General features: G+C 55.3%; 1 protein-coding gene across 2 annotated transcripts; it reads right to left on the bottom strand.

Annotated features, from left to right (window-relative positions):
* Window positions 1–486: 486 nt before the first annotated feature.
* COQ8A (coenzyme Q8A) lies at window positions 487–17071 on the bottom strand (the record flags this gene model as incomplete). Of its 2 annotated transcripts, none has more annotated exons than XM_080698957.1 (14): window positions 487–774; window positions 1878–1964; window positions 2112–2177; window positions 2263–2370; window positions 2603–2744; window positions 2859–2952; window positions 3056–3137; window positions 3355–3495; window positions 3610–3695; window positions 4773–4895; window positions 6682–6756; window positions 13694–13760; window positions 13911–14312; window positions 16904–17071. In XM_080698957.1, the coding sequence occupies 14 exons, from the start codon at window positions 17069–17071 to the stop codon at window positions 487–489; spliced, it is 1929 nt and encodes a 642-aa protein (XP_080555083.1). The 2 variants fall into 2 exon arrangements, with proteins under 2 accessions (XP_080555083.1, XP_080555082.1); XM_080698956.1 differs by having other exon boundaries at window positions 13911–14318.
* Between the last annotated feature and the right edge of the window lie 509 nt (window positions 17072–17580).

The following is a 17580-nucleotide window of genomic DNA, read 5'->3' on the forward strand; positions in this document are numbered from 1 at the left end:
TAGAAGACTTGTACAAAAATCCACAGCCCATGCTGACCCGTGTGTATGCGGTGACCGCGTGTGCCTCCTTGGAGGGCTCCCACCCCGTGGCTGGATGAACCAACAGTGTGTGAGGCAGCAGAGCAGGCCACGGCTACACCTGTGGTCAGTCGTTGGCACCATTCAGTGGCACTTCCACCTCCGACCACTGGAGAAGAGACAAGAACAAACCTCACCTAGAACACAAACACACAAGCCTCAGCCCACACAGCTGACAAGACCACTTCTCTGCTCCGGGTTTTCCATTTCATCCTGGTTGCGGGACTTGAGGCAGTCAGCACTCCCTCCATTCTGGCCGACATTCACATTAGGAGAAAGGGGACAAAAAGGAAATGGCCTGCTCGTCTAGTGACTTCGAGGATGAACACAGCAGGCAGCTTCTCACAGAACAGTGGAGCCTGCTTCCCTTCCGGCACTCCTCTCCCCAGTCCTGTGCCCTCCTGGCCCCTACTGCTGCTCCGCCTGCCTCCTGCGGTAGCCGCCGTAGGCCTCCTCAAACATGGCCTTGCAGGGGAAGCAGGCCTTCAGCTTGGAGCAGATGAGGAAGGAGCCGCCCATCTTCCTGTGCAGCGAGTATGTCTCCTCGGGCGGGGGGATGAGGCGGTGCTTCAGCATGATGGGGATCAGGCTGTGGATCTTCTCGGTGGTGCTCTGTGTGCCAAAGTCAAAGGGCTCCTCGGAAGCGAAGGCCTCGCCCAGGATGAGGATGGCATCCAGGTGGGCGTCTTCCATGGCCTGGGGAAGATCAAAGGGTCCTGCCTCAGTGCCTGGAAGTGTCCAGGCGAGATCTTGGCTCTTGACTAGATTAAATAATGGATAAGCTCAAACCCACAGGGGCCAGGAGAACATGACTGTTAACTGGGCTTGAGGTGAGACAAAAGGGGATGGTGGGGCCTACAGCAAAATACAAACTAAGCCTGCCTGAGTACGCAAACTCAGGTTTTTTTGTTTTTGTTTTCTTGCAGGTCTGGGGATGGAACCCAGGTACATTCAACCTCCAAGCTACACCCCCTGCCCTATTTTTTATTCTTTATTTTGAAACAGGGTCTGAGTTGTGAAGAGCCTCACCAAGTAGCTGAGGCTGCCTGCAAACCGCCATCCTCTGGTCTCGGCCTCCCGAATGCTGGGATTACAAGCGTGTGCCACCATGCCCCACTAAACTCAGAGCTTTTACAAAGTACTACCTGGCAGCTATGCCTGAGTGTGAGCCTGCCAGTGGTCACAATGCAGCAGCATCTCCCCTGCAGAGCACAGGAGAGGGACAGGGTAGCAGGCAGGAGCTGTGAAGAGGTCAGGCTGCACAGAGGAAGGGCAAGCTGCTTTCTGCGGAGGGCTTGTGAGGTAAGTAGCCCATGTTGCAGATGAGACATGAGTCCCACTCATGGTGTGAACCCAAAACTGGTGTGAACCCAAAACTAGGCTTGGATCTCCTTATCCCTTCTCCAGGTTCATGAAGAAGAAAGCGCTGTTCTGAGGCTTCTGGGTAAAGGAATGCAGCCCACCCCTCTCTAATGGGCTGGAGCCTTTCTATCCCAGCTGCCCTCACAGGAGGAGCCTGCATCAGGTCTGAGTGCCAGTCAGCAGCAGAAAAAGGCCTTGCAGTGAGCACCTAAGGCCCCCAACGCGCCTCTGCAGAGAAGCTCAGAGGCTTCCAGACTGCCCAGGGAGCCCAGAGTGGGGATGCCAAAATCCCCCTAAGACTTTAAAGAGCACAGAAGATGGTACAGGTGTCCCTCGAGGGCACCTGTCCCATGTGCTTTCATCCTTTTATATACTGGAGTCCTGCTTAAGATTTCAGAGGAAAAACCAGTCCATGCCCCTCTCGTGAGGACACTCACCTTGACCTCATAGCCTGTGAGGAACTTCATCTCTATGGACTTCTGCCGCACGGCCTCCCTGTCCCTGTCCGCGGCAGCCCTGATGATCTGGGCAGAAGCGCAGTAAGAGGCTCCTGAGCTCCAAGGGAGCCAGATGCCAAAGACCAGCCCACCCCACGGACGCTGCCACTCCCTCCAGACACCCTGGCTGGAGCCTGGTCCCTGGGCGAGGCCAGGCCCCTCTTCTGACCTTACCTGAATGTAGAGGTCAGTAAAGGACTTGTCATACTCCCTCGTGGCTCCGAAGTCCAGAAGAGCCACCTAGGGATAGAGACAGGAAGGTTTGCCCTGGTGGCCTGCGGTAGGGAGGAGCAATCTCCTCAGGACATCCTTGGGCCAGGCTCACCTTGTGCTGCTCAGGGTCATAAAAGAAATTGGACCAGTTGGGATCCGTCTGCATGAACTGGAACTCAAACAGCTCCCGCAGACACAAAACCAGGATGTTATAGCAGATCTGGGGACAAGGCGGGGACTACATCAGGAGGCACCAGGCTGCCTGGAGACTTCTCACTCTGAGAAGTCCCAGCTCCTGTCCTCTGTTCTCTACCCTAGCTTCTGCCAGGTGATTCACTGATTCCCTGGAACTGCCAGGAACTACCTGGAACTGGACTGTTGGGGCGCAGGAGCCACTGTTCAAATGTCCACATCCTCAAGTCCTTGGCACAGGCCTGCGCAGGCTCACATACCTCATTTCGAATCTCCTGGCTCAGCCCTTCAGCCTGGTCCAGGGGGAAGCCGGACACCAGCTCTGTGGTGAGCACGTGGGGGCTGCAAAGCTCGTCTACGATCTCCGGCACGTAGAAGAAGGGGTCGTCCTTCAGCAGCTCCCTGGGTGTCAGGGGAGGTCACACCTGCCCAGGCCTGGCCAGAACCCCGCACCCTGGCACCTGGAGGGGCCAACCCCTCCCCACTGCCCACAGCGGCCCCCATGAGGAGCTGCACCTGAATTTCTTGGCACAAGCGGCCTCCCGCTGGTAGTCACACTCCAGGGCCAGCTCCCGCCTCAGCACGTCAATCAGGTGCTCAGGGAATAGGCCTGGGCAGGGAGGAGGTGTCAGGGTGGGGAGGGCCCTGTGGGGAGCCACTGTATCCCACAGCCCCTCCTGACCCTACCCTCAGCCAGACGCCCCGCCACAGACCTTCAGGAAGCACGTTGCTCATGTTCAGCACGGCCATGAGGTTGCTGACGTCGCTGTTGATGCTCTGGGCCACGCCAGGGTACTGCAGGGGAGAAGAGAGCTATGCCATGGGGCAGGGCCCTTCCGAGGTCGCTCTCCCGTGGACAAACCAGAGCCACGGCCAAACCTTCTACCTGCCCAGCCCCAGAACAGCTCCGAGAGGCAGCTGACCACCGTCCCTGGCCACTGTACAGAATGCGTCCAAGCACCCAGGACCGCCAGGTGTTAAGGGTAGGGAGACACCCTACAGAGGCACCCACCTGGATCTTCATGGCCACCTCACGGCCGCCCTTCATGCGGGCCAGGTGCACCTGCCCAATGGAGGCCGCTGCGAAGGGCCGCTCCTCGAAGTACTCCAGCTTGTCCCTCCAATTGGGGCCCAGGTCACTGTTGAGGGTTTTCTGGGGGTGGCACAAAGGGACTGAGTATTGCCTCCCATCTGCCCCCACACAGGCTACAAGTTTACCCTCTCAAGAAGGGGCTAGACACTGCACCAGGCGGACGCCCCACCTCACCGTCATCTGCTTCAGTGGCATGAAATCAGCGCTCTGCCGCACCCGCTCAAAGATCCTGGCCAGATGGGGGTTGATGAAGGCGTCATCTGCAAGACAGCAAGGAAGTCGGCCACGGAGACCAGTCACCCACAGAGCACAGCCACAGTCTGCTCATGCCCCCCTCCCTGCTGGAACCTGAGGCTAGGCTCCCTCCCTCACCTGGGGCATCTCCCCCCTGGCCACCACGGTCATGAGACCGTGCCCAGGGCTCTGGAGGGGACACGGGTATTCATGTGCCTAGGGCACTGGCCATCCAAATCCAGAGACAAAGGCTCCCAGCCCTCCCCACAGACACAGAGGGAGGACCATGACTGCGCTACGTGGCCTGGCTGGGGCCTTGAACTCACCTGTGACCTTAGGAGAGTTTTTAGATATAACATATGACTTTTACTACTATAATAAGAGGTAACTCATAATCTGATCACGTCTGACAAATACCACTTCCCCCTGATCTTTGTTCCAACACGAGGGGACAGCATGCTCTCGAGAACACCCCATGAAGCTAAGCAGTTCCCGAAACAATCAAAACTATTCTGGAGACTGCGACCCACACACTGCAACCCTGGCCCCTCTGGGTTCATCAGCCCATCCCCGCTTGCTGGGTGGCATGCAGCCACCATGCAGGGATCCCAGCACAAAGCCCCTGGGTCTGCAGAGCCCCAACCCCACGCCTCTCCATGAGGCAGGTAACCAGGCGGAGTGGCTGATGGCCTCAGACACATGCTGTCCGTGCCTTCTGAAACCTGACAGCCTGCACTCATGCCATCCAGTTCCCCATGGGGTCTGCTGCTGGGCTGGGGCCCCCAATGGCGTACTCTTGGGGTCTCACTGAACTCTCACCTCCATCCCTCACTGCTTCCCTGCCCCTTGTGGGACCCAGGGCAGGGTGGCGGCTGCCTGCCTACATCTGAGGTGCTTGGCAACCCCTGGGCTCCTCAAAACACCCAGGAGGTGGCCAGAGATGACTGTGGGCTCCTGCTGAGGACGCTGTTTCAAATGCGCCCGAGCATCCCATCTCCCAAGGCAGCCAGCAAGACCCAGGCTCCAGGAAGTACCTCCCGGCTCCCGCCCAGCCAGCCCTGCTCCCCAGCGTCCCCGCCCAGGCCAGGCCTGCCGCCACGCACCCTGGATGCTCAGCATCTGGCCCAGCTTCAGTGCAGCGCCGCGCACCTTGCACAGCGTGCTCACAATGCGCTCTGCGTTTGCCTCCGACAGGAAGGGGCTCGAGTCCAGCACAGCCTTCTTCCCTGTGGACACAAGGGTTACTACACAAACCTGACATGGGACGGGGGGGGCTCTGGTGACAGCTGTTGACTCAGGCATGCACATGCCTCCACATCAGCACCCAGAGGTGCTGGGGGCAAGGCAAGGCGCCATGGAAACCAGCCAGCTGCAGACAGGTGCCAGCTGAGGAGACCTGGAGGGCCCCCGTGGCAGTGTCTGAGCAGAAGGCCTGCCAGTCCACCCCTCCCCATGTATGACCCTCGGGGTCAGCGTCCACCTGCCACACCGGACCAGCTGGCTACTATGATGGTTTTGTCCTCCAGGGTGCAGTGCTCAAGGTCAAGGACAGCCCGCTCCCCTCTGTCCACAGGGCCCACAGCCCCGTACAGCCAGTTGGCCCCTGGGGATCACACAGTGGCCCCAAGATTGCAGCCAGCCCTTGTCCAGCACTCTGTGGGTAGCAAGGTGCCAGACGATTCCAAGGAACATACAGACCAACTGAACCCTGCTTCTGGCCAGTGCCACAGCCAAAGGGCACAGAACCCCTCCACCCAAATATCAAGGCTGCTGGTAATAAACCTGGGCCTCTCGCCCTCAGCTTCAGGTCATCACTGACCCTGACAAAGGATACCCAGCATGCCTTAGAGCCAGGCTGGCACTGTCTCTGCTTGGAAGAGGCAGGGGCAGAGCAGCTGGCTACAGGGGCAGGCCAGGGTGGGACGGGGCTGGGCCTGAGCAAGGCTGGTTCTCATTCCAGAGAACCTGGGCTTCGTATCACAAAGCATTTTAGTTCCAGCACTAAAAATACCCTCACTAATTCCTCTGTCCTTCAGCCCCTTCCAAGGATATACAGGATGCCCCACATCCCCAATATTCAGGGTTTACGGGGATGAAGCCAGTGCCCTCTCTCTAGAAGGAGGGGAGGCTGAGACAGGAGGATCACACAGATTCAAAGCCAGCCTCAGCTACTTAGTGAGGCTCTCAGCAACTTAGTGAGACCCTGTTTCCAAATAAAATATAAAAATAAGTCTGGGAGTATAGCCCGGAGGTAGAAAAGCCCCTGGGTTCCACCCTCAGTACCACAAAAATAATAATAATAACAACAACAACAATAAAAGGACAGTCATGAAGTTAAAGAGTGGCTGACAAGACCCCTTCAAGCCCTAGGGAGATGGAGCCCAGGCTGGCAGCTGGAGAGAAAGCCGCAGTGCCAGGCAGTGGGGTGTCAGGAGACCCCACAGACAGGGACGGAAGTGTGAGACACCATAATGAGCTGCTGGGCCTGAGTGAGCTGATGGGGCCCAGCCCAGACCCAGATACATGTGGGGTGCCCATCAAGCAGGCAGCTTCAGCAGTCCTGCCTTACAGCTCCCCTGGAGAGGTCTGGGGGGCCCGTGGCACTCCTAGAAGGAGAAGCCACTGCTGGCCCCACCACCATCACAGCATGGGGCTCTCCTGGGGTTGCAGCATGGCCAGAGTGTGGCACCTTCTCCAGAGTCCAAATCAGGGAAGGGCAGGCCCAGGAGTCTGTCCCAGAATCTGATCTTCCCACTGGCAAGTGCAGGCAAAAGGTGTGTATGGGGGGCGGGGGGTGCCAGGAGGAGGCAGGAAGGGGCTGGAGGCCCACCTGGGCCAGAGGAGGTACAGCCTTTCAACCTCATGCTCTCTGTATCAACGGCCTCCATGCTGGGACACCAGTCATACAGAACTCCATGTGGCTGGCACTGGTGGCTGACCCTCAGGGGCACAGGGGGCTGGGAGTGGACAGGCTCAAGCCCCAGGGCCCCTCCCAAGCAGGGCCCAACTCACCTGTGGGGTTCTCAGGGCGCAGACTCTTCTTTGCAACCTCGGCCAGTGCCCCAAAGCCCAGACCCACGGCCAGACCTGGGAGGAGAAGGCAGGCACTCAGTGCTCGTGAGGGGCTGGGGTGCCCGCTACCACCAGGCAGGGGCCACTTCGGCCCACCAACACCCTCACCGGCACTCCAGCATTTTAAAAGGGGTACCCCTCATGGTTTTAAGGGATACAGGTGGAGTCTCCCATGAAGAAGTCCTCTCAGTGCCTACCCTTCTGCCATCACCTGTGGTGACCTACAGGCACAGGCCACAGACTCCCAAGGTGGCACGCACTGGAAACACACTGAGAAGGACTGGCACAAGCACAGTGACAGACTAGGCGCACTGTTGGCCCAGGCACCAACAGCACAGGGCACCACCATGGAACCAGCCACCCGCCTCGAGTCTACACCAAGAGCCTCCAGGAACCTAGAATTCTCTAAGACATCCTGCAGCAATACAAAGCCATCAGTGAAGGGAGGTGGGGCCTTTGCAAAAGCAAAAGATAGGGCATCCCCAGTCCAAACCACTGGGGCCCAGAGGAGCCTGGCTGCAGCCTCCTCGCCCTCCTGGCTGCCACACTGGCCTGAGGACAAGAGGGCACAGGCCTTCCTGCCCCTTCCACAATCCTCTACATCAAAGTCCACCAACACTTCACTCTTCCAAAAATCAATGGCTAGAGTATCCCAGCTGTTCAGCAGAATGCCCAGGAGCGCCCCCGAGGCCAGTGTCCTCTAGCTGGCTCCCCAGTGGGCACACAGTGAAGCAGGATGAGGAGTTCATGCTGAGCATGCTCACTACGGCCAGGAGGGAGACAGCAAGGCTGCCCCGGGGCAAGTACCCAGCAGGGCGGGCGTCCCTGAACCACTGCTTAAGGGGCAAGGGAATCTGCATCCTCATCTCTATTCTACACATTTTTACAATGATGATGTGTTACTTTAAAAAAAAATACTGAACTCTCTAAAAAGCTTATCTCATGGAAAAGATTTTAAAATTCAGACGTTAGCTAAATTTCAAAACAAGTTTTTGCAATACATCTTGATCGCCACTGGGCGGCAGTGCACCCTACACCTCACAAGCTGCGAGAGCAGCTCTTGATTTCTTGCGGCTGGGAAGATGGAATAATTGAGTAAGGGTGAAGTGGGGTTTCAGGGCCCAAAACATGAAACCGCTACAAAAGTGTTGCTGCTATTAACATTAACCCAGTAAGACCCAAGTTTTCAGTTCTACAAACATAATAAGTATTCAAATATCATTTCAAAGTTACCGTAAGTGGTATACTTGTTGCTCAGTCTAAGGTTTTTGTTTTGTTTTTGTGGTACTGGAGATGGAACCCAGGGGCATTCTATCTCTGAGCTACATTTCCAGACTTATTTTTTATCCTTTATCTTGAAACAGGGTCTCACTAAGTTGCAGAGGGCCTCACTAAGTAGCTGAGGCTGTCCGCAAACCACGATCCTCGTCTCAGCCTCCCGAATGCTGGAATTACAAGCGTGAGCCACCATACTTGGCTTCAATCTAAGATTTTATAGGTGTTCCACATCAGGGATAATGGGACAAAATGAATGAAACCTATTCAAAATGGTTATGTAATGGCCCTAATGTGTGCCACATATAAAATCTTACATTTTCTAGCACGCTTGTAATCCCCACACTTGGGAGGCGGAGACAGGAGGACCATGCAGGTTCGAAGCCAGCCGCACTGGCTTAAGAAACCCTGTTTCCAAATAAAAATAATATAAAATAGGTCTGGGAGTGTAGGCCGGAGGTAGAAGCGGCTTCCAGGAACCCCAGTACCACAAAAAAAAAAAAAAACCTTACATTTTCTAGTACCCTCTTTAGGCAAGATGTATGAAATGAATTCTAATAATATTTTACTTAGCCCAATATATCCAAAATATTATCATTTTAACAAGTAATCAATATACAAATTATCAGAGATATTTTACTTTTGTGTGCCTGTGTACTACCTTCAAAATCTCACATTTCAAATGCTCATTGCCAAGCTCTGGCAATCACAGAAAGGAGCCAGTTTCTGTGAATACCCTTAGGTATGACTGACGCAGCCCATGAAGGACATCTTGGGGCAGGGACAGAGGTGCCAGGGTCTAGATGCCCCCGTAGGTGCACCAGCCATGTTTTTCTCTGACACCTCCCCCACCCCTGCTCCAGAGGACACTGGGCACAGAGGGGGAGCCAGAGTCCCTGATTAAACATTAACTCCTCACTGCCTGCCTGCCCCACCCTACCATGCACACTATCTGACTTAGCAAGAAAAGAAATGCCAGGCAGCATTAACCTTCCCACCATGCATCTAGATTCTTTTGTGCCTAGACCAAGTCTAAAGCAAGCCCACAAAAGAGGCGGGTCATCCAGTCTTACCATCCCCAGCACACCCCTCTTATGGGCAAAGGTTTGTCCTCACCCCACCCCTAGCTGGACTCCCTCAAATGCTGTCAAACCATTCTATGGCTATTTCTAGGCTCCTCCTTATAGCTCTGTAATGGTGGGGGCCTGTCATTAAACATGTCACCAGAGGAACGTTCTACAAAGGAGGGCTCAGGGCTCAGGCCACATGCCCATCAGGACAGTGCCGGGCCCTGCAGCAGGCCACATGGCAGGCAGCCGGGCTGCAAAAGTGAGTCTAGCTGCCAGCAACCTGACCTTAGCCCCTCCAGTCCTGCTCTTGTGAACCCAGAATAAACTGCCCTCACCCGTCCAGCCAGGCCCGACGCACACCTCAGAACCCCCAACCCACTCTACCTTCACCCAGAACCACATGGGACCTAGAGGCAAATCCAAGAGGAAGGGCACCTTGCCTGGGATTCCCCAGGCCCTCATGAGGACCCCCAGAATCTATGCTCAAATCCCCACCCCAAGGAGGGGTGCACACCCCAAGGCCTCAGGACAGTGAGCCTGTCCCTGCCCTGAGCCTCATTCTAAGAGGTTTAGTGAATGCAGGAATTCCTGAAGGAAAGCCAGCCCCGGGGCCACTATCATCGGCTGCCTGGCCTCCTTCATGGCTTGTGAAAGGGCGCCCACTTGCTCCAAGGAAGTTCTGGACATTTCTTTCCCAAAGCCAGGTTGTGCAAGTAATGGCAGGAAACGGGGCCCTCCCCATGTCCAGAAACACAAGGCTTTCTTTATGTGACTTCTGGGAGCCCAGGCCCCCAGCCAGGCCTCTTCCTCCCTTCTGTCCCTCTGGAGGTCATTAGAGCCAAAGGCCCTCCCCTGAGCTGAGCAATCACCTGGCTCTGTCCACACAGACACCAGAGGTCAAAGAAGCCAAACCCAACACCTCACAGCAAACAGGGCCTCTGGGCAGGCTGGAGGAAAGGAGAGAGGGAAGCAGGCCCAGGCTCCAGCTCCATCTGCAGGATGTCTGGGCAAGGCACATGGGGGCCTAAGTGAACCTATGGCCAGCTCAGCACTGACATGTGCTCACCATTGGCAACTTTTGAGGGGTTTGGTGGATTTTTGCGGTGCCAGAAGAGCACTCCACCACAAGCTCCGTTTCAGCCCTAAGCCTCACTCCACACACCCGAGAGGCCATCCGACCCGGTAAAGACAAGGTCGCCCACTCAGGACAGGCAGAGGGGCAGGGTCCTAAAACCCCAGCAGCTCAGTCTCACCTCTACCACCACTTGGCATCCTCCAGCTGCCCCAAGCCCTGGAGGAGAGGGTGGGCCTCAGCCTTGTCCTCCAGCCTCTGCGCAGGAGCCAGGGGAGCAGGAAGAAGAGTGGAGGGAACTCCCTGAGGCTTGTTCTCCCAGGTTCTCAGGATCTGGCCTCCATTCCCTGAACTGGACCAGTGTGGGTGGCCACACAGCCCTCCACTGCCTGCAGGGGTGCAAGGGGCCTGACCACAGCTTAGTCTTGCCCACTCACAAGAGGGGCTCAGGCCCAGGGCTGTCACAAATACACTTGTGGCAGACTGGCCAACTTCCAGGCTCAGCATTCTCATCTGTAACAACAGGGAGAAATGATCGCCTCATCTCCAGCACAGAGCTTCTGAGCATAAAATACACAGAGAAGCCCTTTTCCAAAGTCTTCCTGGGAAAATTAAGAGTGACACCCACGCCCTGCCACAATTTCTCTGTCCTTAATCCAGAGTGCATGGAGCTTGCTGCAGACAGTGTGTGCTCAGAAGAGCACCCAGTGTGAGCCGGGCGTGGTGGCACATGCTTGTAATCCCAGCATTCAGAGGCTGAGACTGGAGGGTCATGGTTCACAGACAGCCTCAGCTTTTAGTGAGGCCCTCTGTAACTCAGTAAGACCCTGTTTCAAAATAAAGAATAAAAAATAGGGCTGGGGGTATAGCTCGGAGGTAGACTGCCTCTGGGTTCTACCCCCAGTACAAAAAAAAAAAAAAAAAAAAGTGACCTATGCCTTCTGGTGCCACTGGACGAAGGCCAAGGAGGGACCCTGAAAGCTCTGCAGAGCTGCATGCTACCCTACCAGGAGCCCTAGGTATCACCCTGTATGAGGGCACTGCAAAGCAAGGAGCCACAGTGGAGTCTGACTAATGTCCAGAAACAAAGTCATTCACAGAACTAAGGTATTCAAGTTATGGTCCTTTATCTTGGAGCAAGTCCTTTGTACTTTGTATTCAGCATTGTTACAATGTCCTTACAAAATGGATAAATAAAATCAGAGTAGACAAGGCACAGTGGCACAAGCCTGTAATCCTAGGGGAAGGCTGAGACAGGAAAATCACAGGTTTGAAGCCAGCCTCAGCAACTTAGAAGACCCTCAGCAACTTAGTGGGACCCTGTTTCAAAATAATATGACAAAAAGGACTAGGGGTACTGGGCAAGGGACTGTAATCCCATTACTTGGCAGGCAGAGACAGGAGGATCATAGGTTCGAGACCAGCCTCAGCAACTTAGCAAGACCTTCAGCAACTTAGTGAGACCTTGTTTCAAAATAAAAAATAAAGCCGGGCGTAGTGGCACACGCTTGTAATCCCCGCGCTTGGGAGGCTGAGACAGGAGGATCGCACAGGTTCGAAGCCAACCTCAGCTACTTAGGCTTTCAGCACCTTAGTGAGACCCTGTTTCCAAATATAATATAAAAAGGTCTGGGAGTATAGCCCGGAGATAGAAAGCCTCTGGGTTCCACCCCCAGTACCACCAAAAATAAAAATATAAAATAATAAAATAAAATAAAAAAATAAATAAATAAGCTTGAAGTTTAGCTCATTCTGCAGGTTCAATCCCCAGTACCACAAAAACAACAGCAACAAAAAAAAAAAAAGGAAAAAAATAACTACGACGGCAGCATGGGGTAGTTCCCTGTCCTCAAACTCACAGGAAAAAGAGAACCTCCATGAACATAAATAATAGTGTGGCCAACCATTAACCACTGTGCAAAGCAGTGCCAGGTCTTTGTAGGGATCAGGACAATTTGAGGGCACTGGGTAGCAGTTCTCAAACCCATATTGTTCTGGTAGAACCCAGGAGGTATGAGAATCTACAAGGAACTGCTTGAAGGTTATAAGCCATGAAAAAAAAGCAATAATTTCATGCCATACCTCGAACTACTCAACAGCAAAGTAGTGGCAGATGCCAAATGTTAAGGTGACAATTATGAAAGAAAATACTACAGTTAGGAAAATTCTACCCAATCATCCAAGTCTGACCCTGGAAAGATGTCATTCGACATGAGAACACAGCAACGTGTGGCTTCTACCAGCACCCAGTCCTCAACAAGCAGGGTGGGTACTGCAGCCTGGACCCAATGCATCCCCCAGAGGTACGTGTGTTGAAGGCTCAGTCCCCCACCACAGCACTCCGGGAGGTGGCAGAAGCTCTGGGGTTAGGGTGTAGTGGGCAAAAGTGAGGTCATCAGGGGGATGCCCCTTAAGGGAATGTAAGGCCCAGACCTTCCTCCTTCTGTCTGTTTCCAATCGCCACAGGTGAGCAGCTTTGCTCCACCAAGCACTCCCACCGTGAAGCTCCCACCATGAAGCTATCTCAAGACAGGCCCAAAGCAACAGGGCCAAGACCACGGACCAAAAGCTCTGAAGCCAGGAGCCAAAACAAACCTTTCCTTCTTTTGAGTATCTCAGGTATTTTGTCACCATGACCCAAAGCTGACCAGCAAAATGGGGTTTCCAAAAGAGAAGAGACAAAAGTGGAGGACAGCACGTGCAGACAGTGGACAGGAGAGGACAATAGTAAAGCAGCAAAAGAAGATAGGACTGCATGCCTTCACAACCCCCAGCACCAGCATCATCAGGAACCTGTCAGACCTTATGCACAGCCCTACAAGTAAGCACCTGTCTAAGGCCAGCGCAAGGACCAAACTGCCAAGGAACTCATCCTGAAATAGCCCACTGCAAAGGAGATGGCATTTTCACAGGAACACTGTGGCCAGCAGATAAACAATGGGTAGGACAACACAGTGTCATAAAAGAGATACAACTGCTATAAACCTGCACTATAAAAAATATCCTTCAATTTGTATTAAAAGAGCACAAGTATACCAGACACAACAGCTACCCAAGCCCCCACGACAAACTGAAAGTAAAGCTCCCAACACTACAGCGTATTAAGATGACTTTAAAGGACTGTACTCAGGGCCACATCTCATTATCAGTCCCCTGATGAGCTGTGGGGCCACAGTGATCCAACAAATGGATTCCCCAAATGGCTAGTCTCAGAGGCAAACAAACAAAATCACTCTTTTCAGGAGTCAGGACCTGCACTCACTACAGAGGCAGCTGACTGGAGGAAGGCTGGGCAGAGGACGGCTGATGCTGCAGAGACCGCCCCACAGCTGCAGTGCACAGCGTGGTATCAGCCACACACCACCCAGGCAGAACCAGAATCTGAACCTGTGCACCTGCCTGTCCAGTCCCCAACAGCGAATGCACAGGCAGCCACTGCCCCTGCTACACTAGCCCAGATTATGCCTAAGTTCCCACCCACCTCCACATCCACATAGGCCCAGGATGGCCCTAGGGCGACCAGTGGCTGCCTTACCTCCAAAGTTGGCCAGCCGCCCAATTCGTGTGACTGGCACCTTCCGCTCCCGAGCCCGCTCACTGAGCTGCAGGGAGAAAAGAAAAAGGCCTTCTACCATCACCCCATCTCCACCCCAAAGGCAGTAGCACCACCTGGCAACAGCATCCTGAAAACCCCCAACCACAGGGTCCACCAAACACCAGCCCCACATGCGACAGCAGCCTCCAGAACCCACCATCTGCTTGTGGGGCTTGCTTTCAGGACGAGCCTTGGCCTGCCGGGCCTTCTCGATGTCCTCAGCTGTGAGGCCCCCCACAGGGGAGTGGTCCTGGTGGAAGAACCTTCGCTGGAAGCCAGCAGCGGAGAACAGGTCTCTGGGGTCTGTGAGGAACCTCCCGTTGACCCTGCTCAGGGGCGAGGCGGACTGCCCCGGGAGGCTTGCTTCCGTGAAGGGTCCACTGGCTGCATAGGCAGGAGCTGGGCCCTGGCCATGGGTGTGACCCAGGGGCAGAGATGGTGACTGGCCGTGGGCTTCAGAGGGGTCTGGGGAGCCTCCAGCTGCCTGTGGGGCTGAGAAATGGACTTCCGAATCCAGGTCCTCAAAGCTCTCCATGGCCTCCAACTCTTCATGCGTATCCTGGCCCTGCCGGAGCACAGGCCGTGTGAGAGGAGAAGTGCCAAAGCCCCACCGTAGCTCATCCAGTGCCCACCCTCTCAACCTCCAGAGCTGCTGCAATGTGACTGACCAGGACCCCTTCCCAGCAGGAGCCAGGAGCCCACTCCTGCCAAGCTCTGCAGGTGGTCCTGAGCAGGCAGCCAGGCAGCAGCCCGCCGTGCTCTGGGGACAGTAAGCCAGGGCAAAACAAGAGGAGGAAAAACAGCCAAAGGCTAGCGCAGGCAAGGGGCAAAGGTGGGCAGCAACCCAACCCAGGCCGAGGCATGACCAGAGAAGTGGTCAAATCAGGAGCAGGCCTGCTGTCCCTGGGACTTGGAGGAGCAGGGAGGGTGGAGAGGACATATCATGTTTCCTTTATAATGGACACTTAGGCCTGACCTTCAGGCCCAGGTTCTTTCCACTTTTGAAGATGGAGTGGCCTTGAATGAGCTCCTAACCCTTCTCTCCTACTTTCTCATCTGAAGATAGGAGTCCTCACAGCCAGGATGACACAGGTTACTGCCAAGGCCAAGGCACCTGCCAGAGGAGGCTATAAAAAGTCCAAGTCCCAAACCCAGGGGCCTGGATGCCCTGGTGCAAGTGAAATGGATTAAGTGCTTGACTTCCATGCTGCCGATAGGCTATGCAAAAACAGGAGAAGACTGGAAGCCCTCGCATCCTAAAATGCCCTGGAGTCCTGGGGTCAGGAGATAAGACTTGTCCTCCCATGGTGGGAGACAGACTCGTTGGTACCCTCATTTCACAAACAGGAAACTGAGCTGCCTGCTGACTGGCAAAGACCACCAGCCAGCCAATGGCAGAGCAGGAGCCCAAAGCCAAGGCTTGCCCAGCTGGCCACCTGGCTCGCCTACTTTTCTCAGAGTAAATATCAATGGCATCTGGCCTCACGAGGCACCGCCCAGATGATCAGCAATGCCCTGAAGTGGGAGGCTCTGACAGACACCTGTCCACAGGAACATGGGACCCCACAGACAGCCAGGACTCCCAGTGCCTTGCAAGGACCCAGGCCTGGGAGGTGCCAACCAAATGAGAGTGCCACCAATCTCAGGCAAGCTGGAGGCAGAGGGTCCCTCATGCATTGTGCCTTAGGCCACAGAGGCACAGAGACACCAGATCTAAATGTGGGAGCAGTCAAAGAGAGTGGCCTCCTGCCCAGGGGCCTCCTCCACAGTGGTGCTCAGCCCTCCTACCTCGGGGCTGTGGGAGCAGGGGGCTGCCTCTTCCAGGCCCAGCATACTGTCTCACCCCTAGGAGTCCCGGGGAGCTGAGAAACCTTCCTTTCTGAGTGTCCCACAGATAGAGAACCCAATAGGAAGGCAACTGCTCCTGGCCACAGAAGGCCTCTGAGCCAGGCCCAGAGGGAGGAAAAGAACATCTGGGGGCATCAGGGGATACGCCTGTCACTTAGTAATCATGGGCCTCGTAGCAACTGCCAAGACTCAGTTTCCTCATCTGAGAAACGGGGCTGAGCACCCACACCTGATCCATCCCTGGACAGCAATGGAGGGCTGACTTCCAGGTATGAAGATCTCTAAAAGTTAAAGGCATGATGTGAAGGGCAAGAGAAATGCTATCACCACTGGACCCTCAGAGAATAGGAGAGAAGGGACTGGCAATCCACTGAGACTGACCAAAGGTCTGTGACAGCCTCACATCCAGAGAGCACCACGGCCTTGCCCAGAAAGTCAGCTAGCCACAGGACAGAAATGGAAGGAAGGAGACAGGACAGCCTCAGTGGCGCGGCTCCACATGCAACATACACCGCCCACGCGCACCTTCGCCATCCCTCCAGGCTGTCGGGAACCTTGCTGGCAACCATGCAGGGCAACACCACAGCAGGCAAAGCCCTGCTGAGCAGCCTGTCACAGTCGCCTCCCAGCGCTGGCTCGAGGTGACTGAGCCCAACCATCCCTGAGAGGGAGACAGCACAAAGGACGAGAGAGGGGAGCAGCCACCTCAGGAAGGAGGGGCCGCCTTCCCAGGATGGACACCCAGAGTCCTTCAGCAAAATTAAGGAGAAAACAAGGCCAGGGCTTGGCTGAGCTCAGCAGGCTGGGGGGGGGGGGGGCCTAAAAGGCTGAGCAAGCAGACATGCATGGGGCCTGCAAGTGTGGGACCCCAGAACTCAGCTATATAAAAAGGACCCCAGAGGGGTGTGGTGGTGCACACCTGACATCCCAGTACTTGGAAGGCCGAGACAGGAGGGCTGCAGGTTCAAGGACAGACTCAGCAACTAAGCAAGACCCTCAGCAATTTAATAAGATCCTGTTTCAAATAAAACATTTAAAAAGCTGGAGGTGTAGCTCAGTGGAAGAATGGCCCTGGACTCAACCCTCAAAACAAAAAAGCACCTCGATCCTGGGCTCCCAGCCTCTAGAGCTGTAACAAATGAATGCTGCTACTGAGGCTCCTGGTCTCCAGTGTTTGCCAGAGGCCACACTCCACACGACTCGGGCAGCAGGGCACACCAGTCATGGGGTTCTTTGGCCCTGTCCAGACCACAGACAGTTCTAAGTCCAGGCTCACCACAGGGGCGGGGGCAGACCCCTTACCTGTGCCTTCCCCAGGACCATGCTGATCTGCTCCACCGCCGTGGACTGCAGGACCCTGGCCGCTGTGATGAGCTCCCCTCCAAGGCCCAAGTGCTGCAGGTGGGTTTCCAGGGCCGCCTGAGTCAGCTTGGCAAGGCCTTTGGCCACCATAATAGCATCTCCCAGCATGGCAGCCGTCCTTCAAGGCTGGAAGAGAGGAGCTGAGTCAGGAAGAGATGCCTTGCCTCACACAAGCCCACACACACCAGCTCCACACCTAACTGGGCAGAGGCCCGGCTGTCTGGTTTCTGCACTCACCTTCCTCTTCTGGTCAAAGCTTACAGAGAAAAGGAAGGGCGCAGGGCTCAAGTAGACTTGATCACCCCCTCCAGGGCACTGAGCAGAATCAGCAGCTGCCGAGCCGGCCTGTGGCATGTTCACCACTACTCAGCGTCGCCTCACTACCTCCCCACCACCCTGTGACACCCGAGGCAGAGGGGTCAAGTGACCGCAGCAGAACCAGGACTGGAATCATGTGTACTGACTCCTAGTCTAATGCTCTTTCCTCTAGACCCAAACTGCATGCTAGGGGAGGGTATCCCACTCCAAAGTAGTTCCCTGAAGGATGCAGAGGGCCGTTCGTGATGGTGGTACCCCAATCCCCATTGACTGGGGCCCCAGCTGGGCCCAAGCACTCA

This window comes from Muscardinus avellanarius, assembly GCF_963383645.1.
Source record: "Muscardinus avellanarius genome assembly, chromosome: 7".
In the NCBI taxonomy this organism is placed as follows: Eukaryota; Metazoa; Chordata; class Mammalia; order Rodentia; family Gliridae; genus Muscardinus; species Muscardinus avellanarius.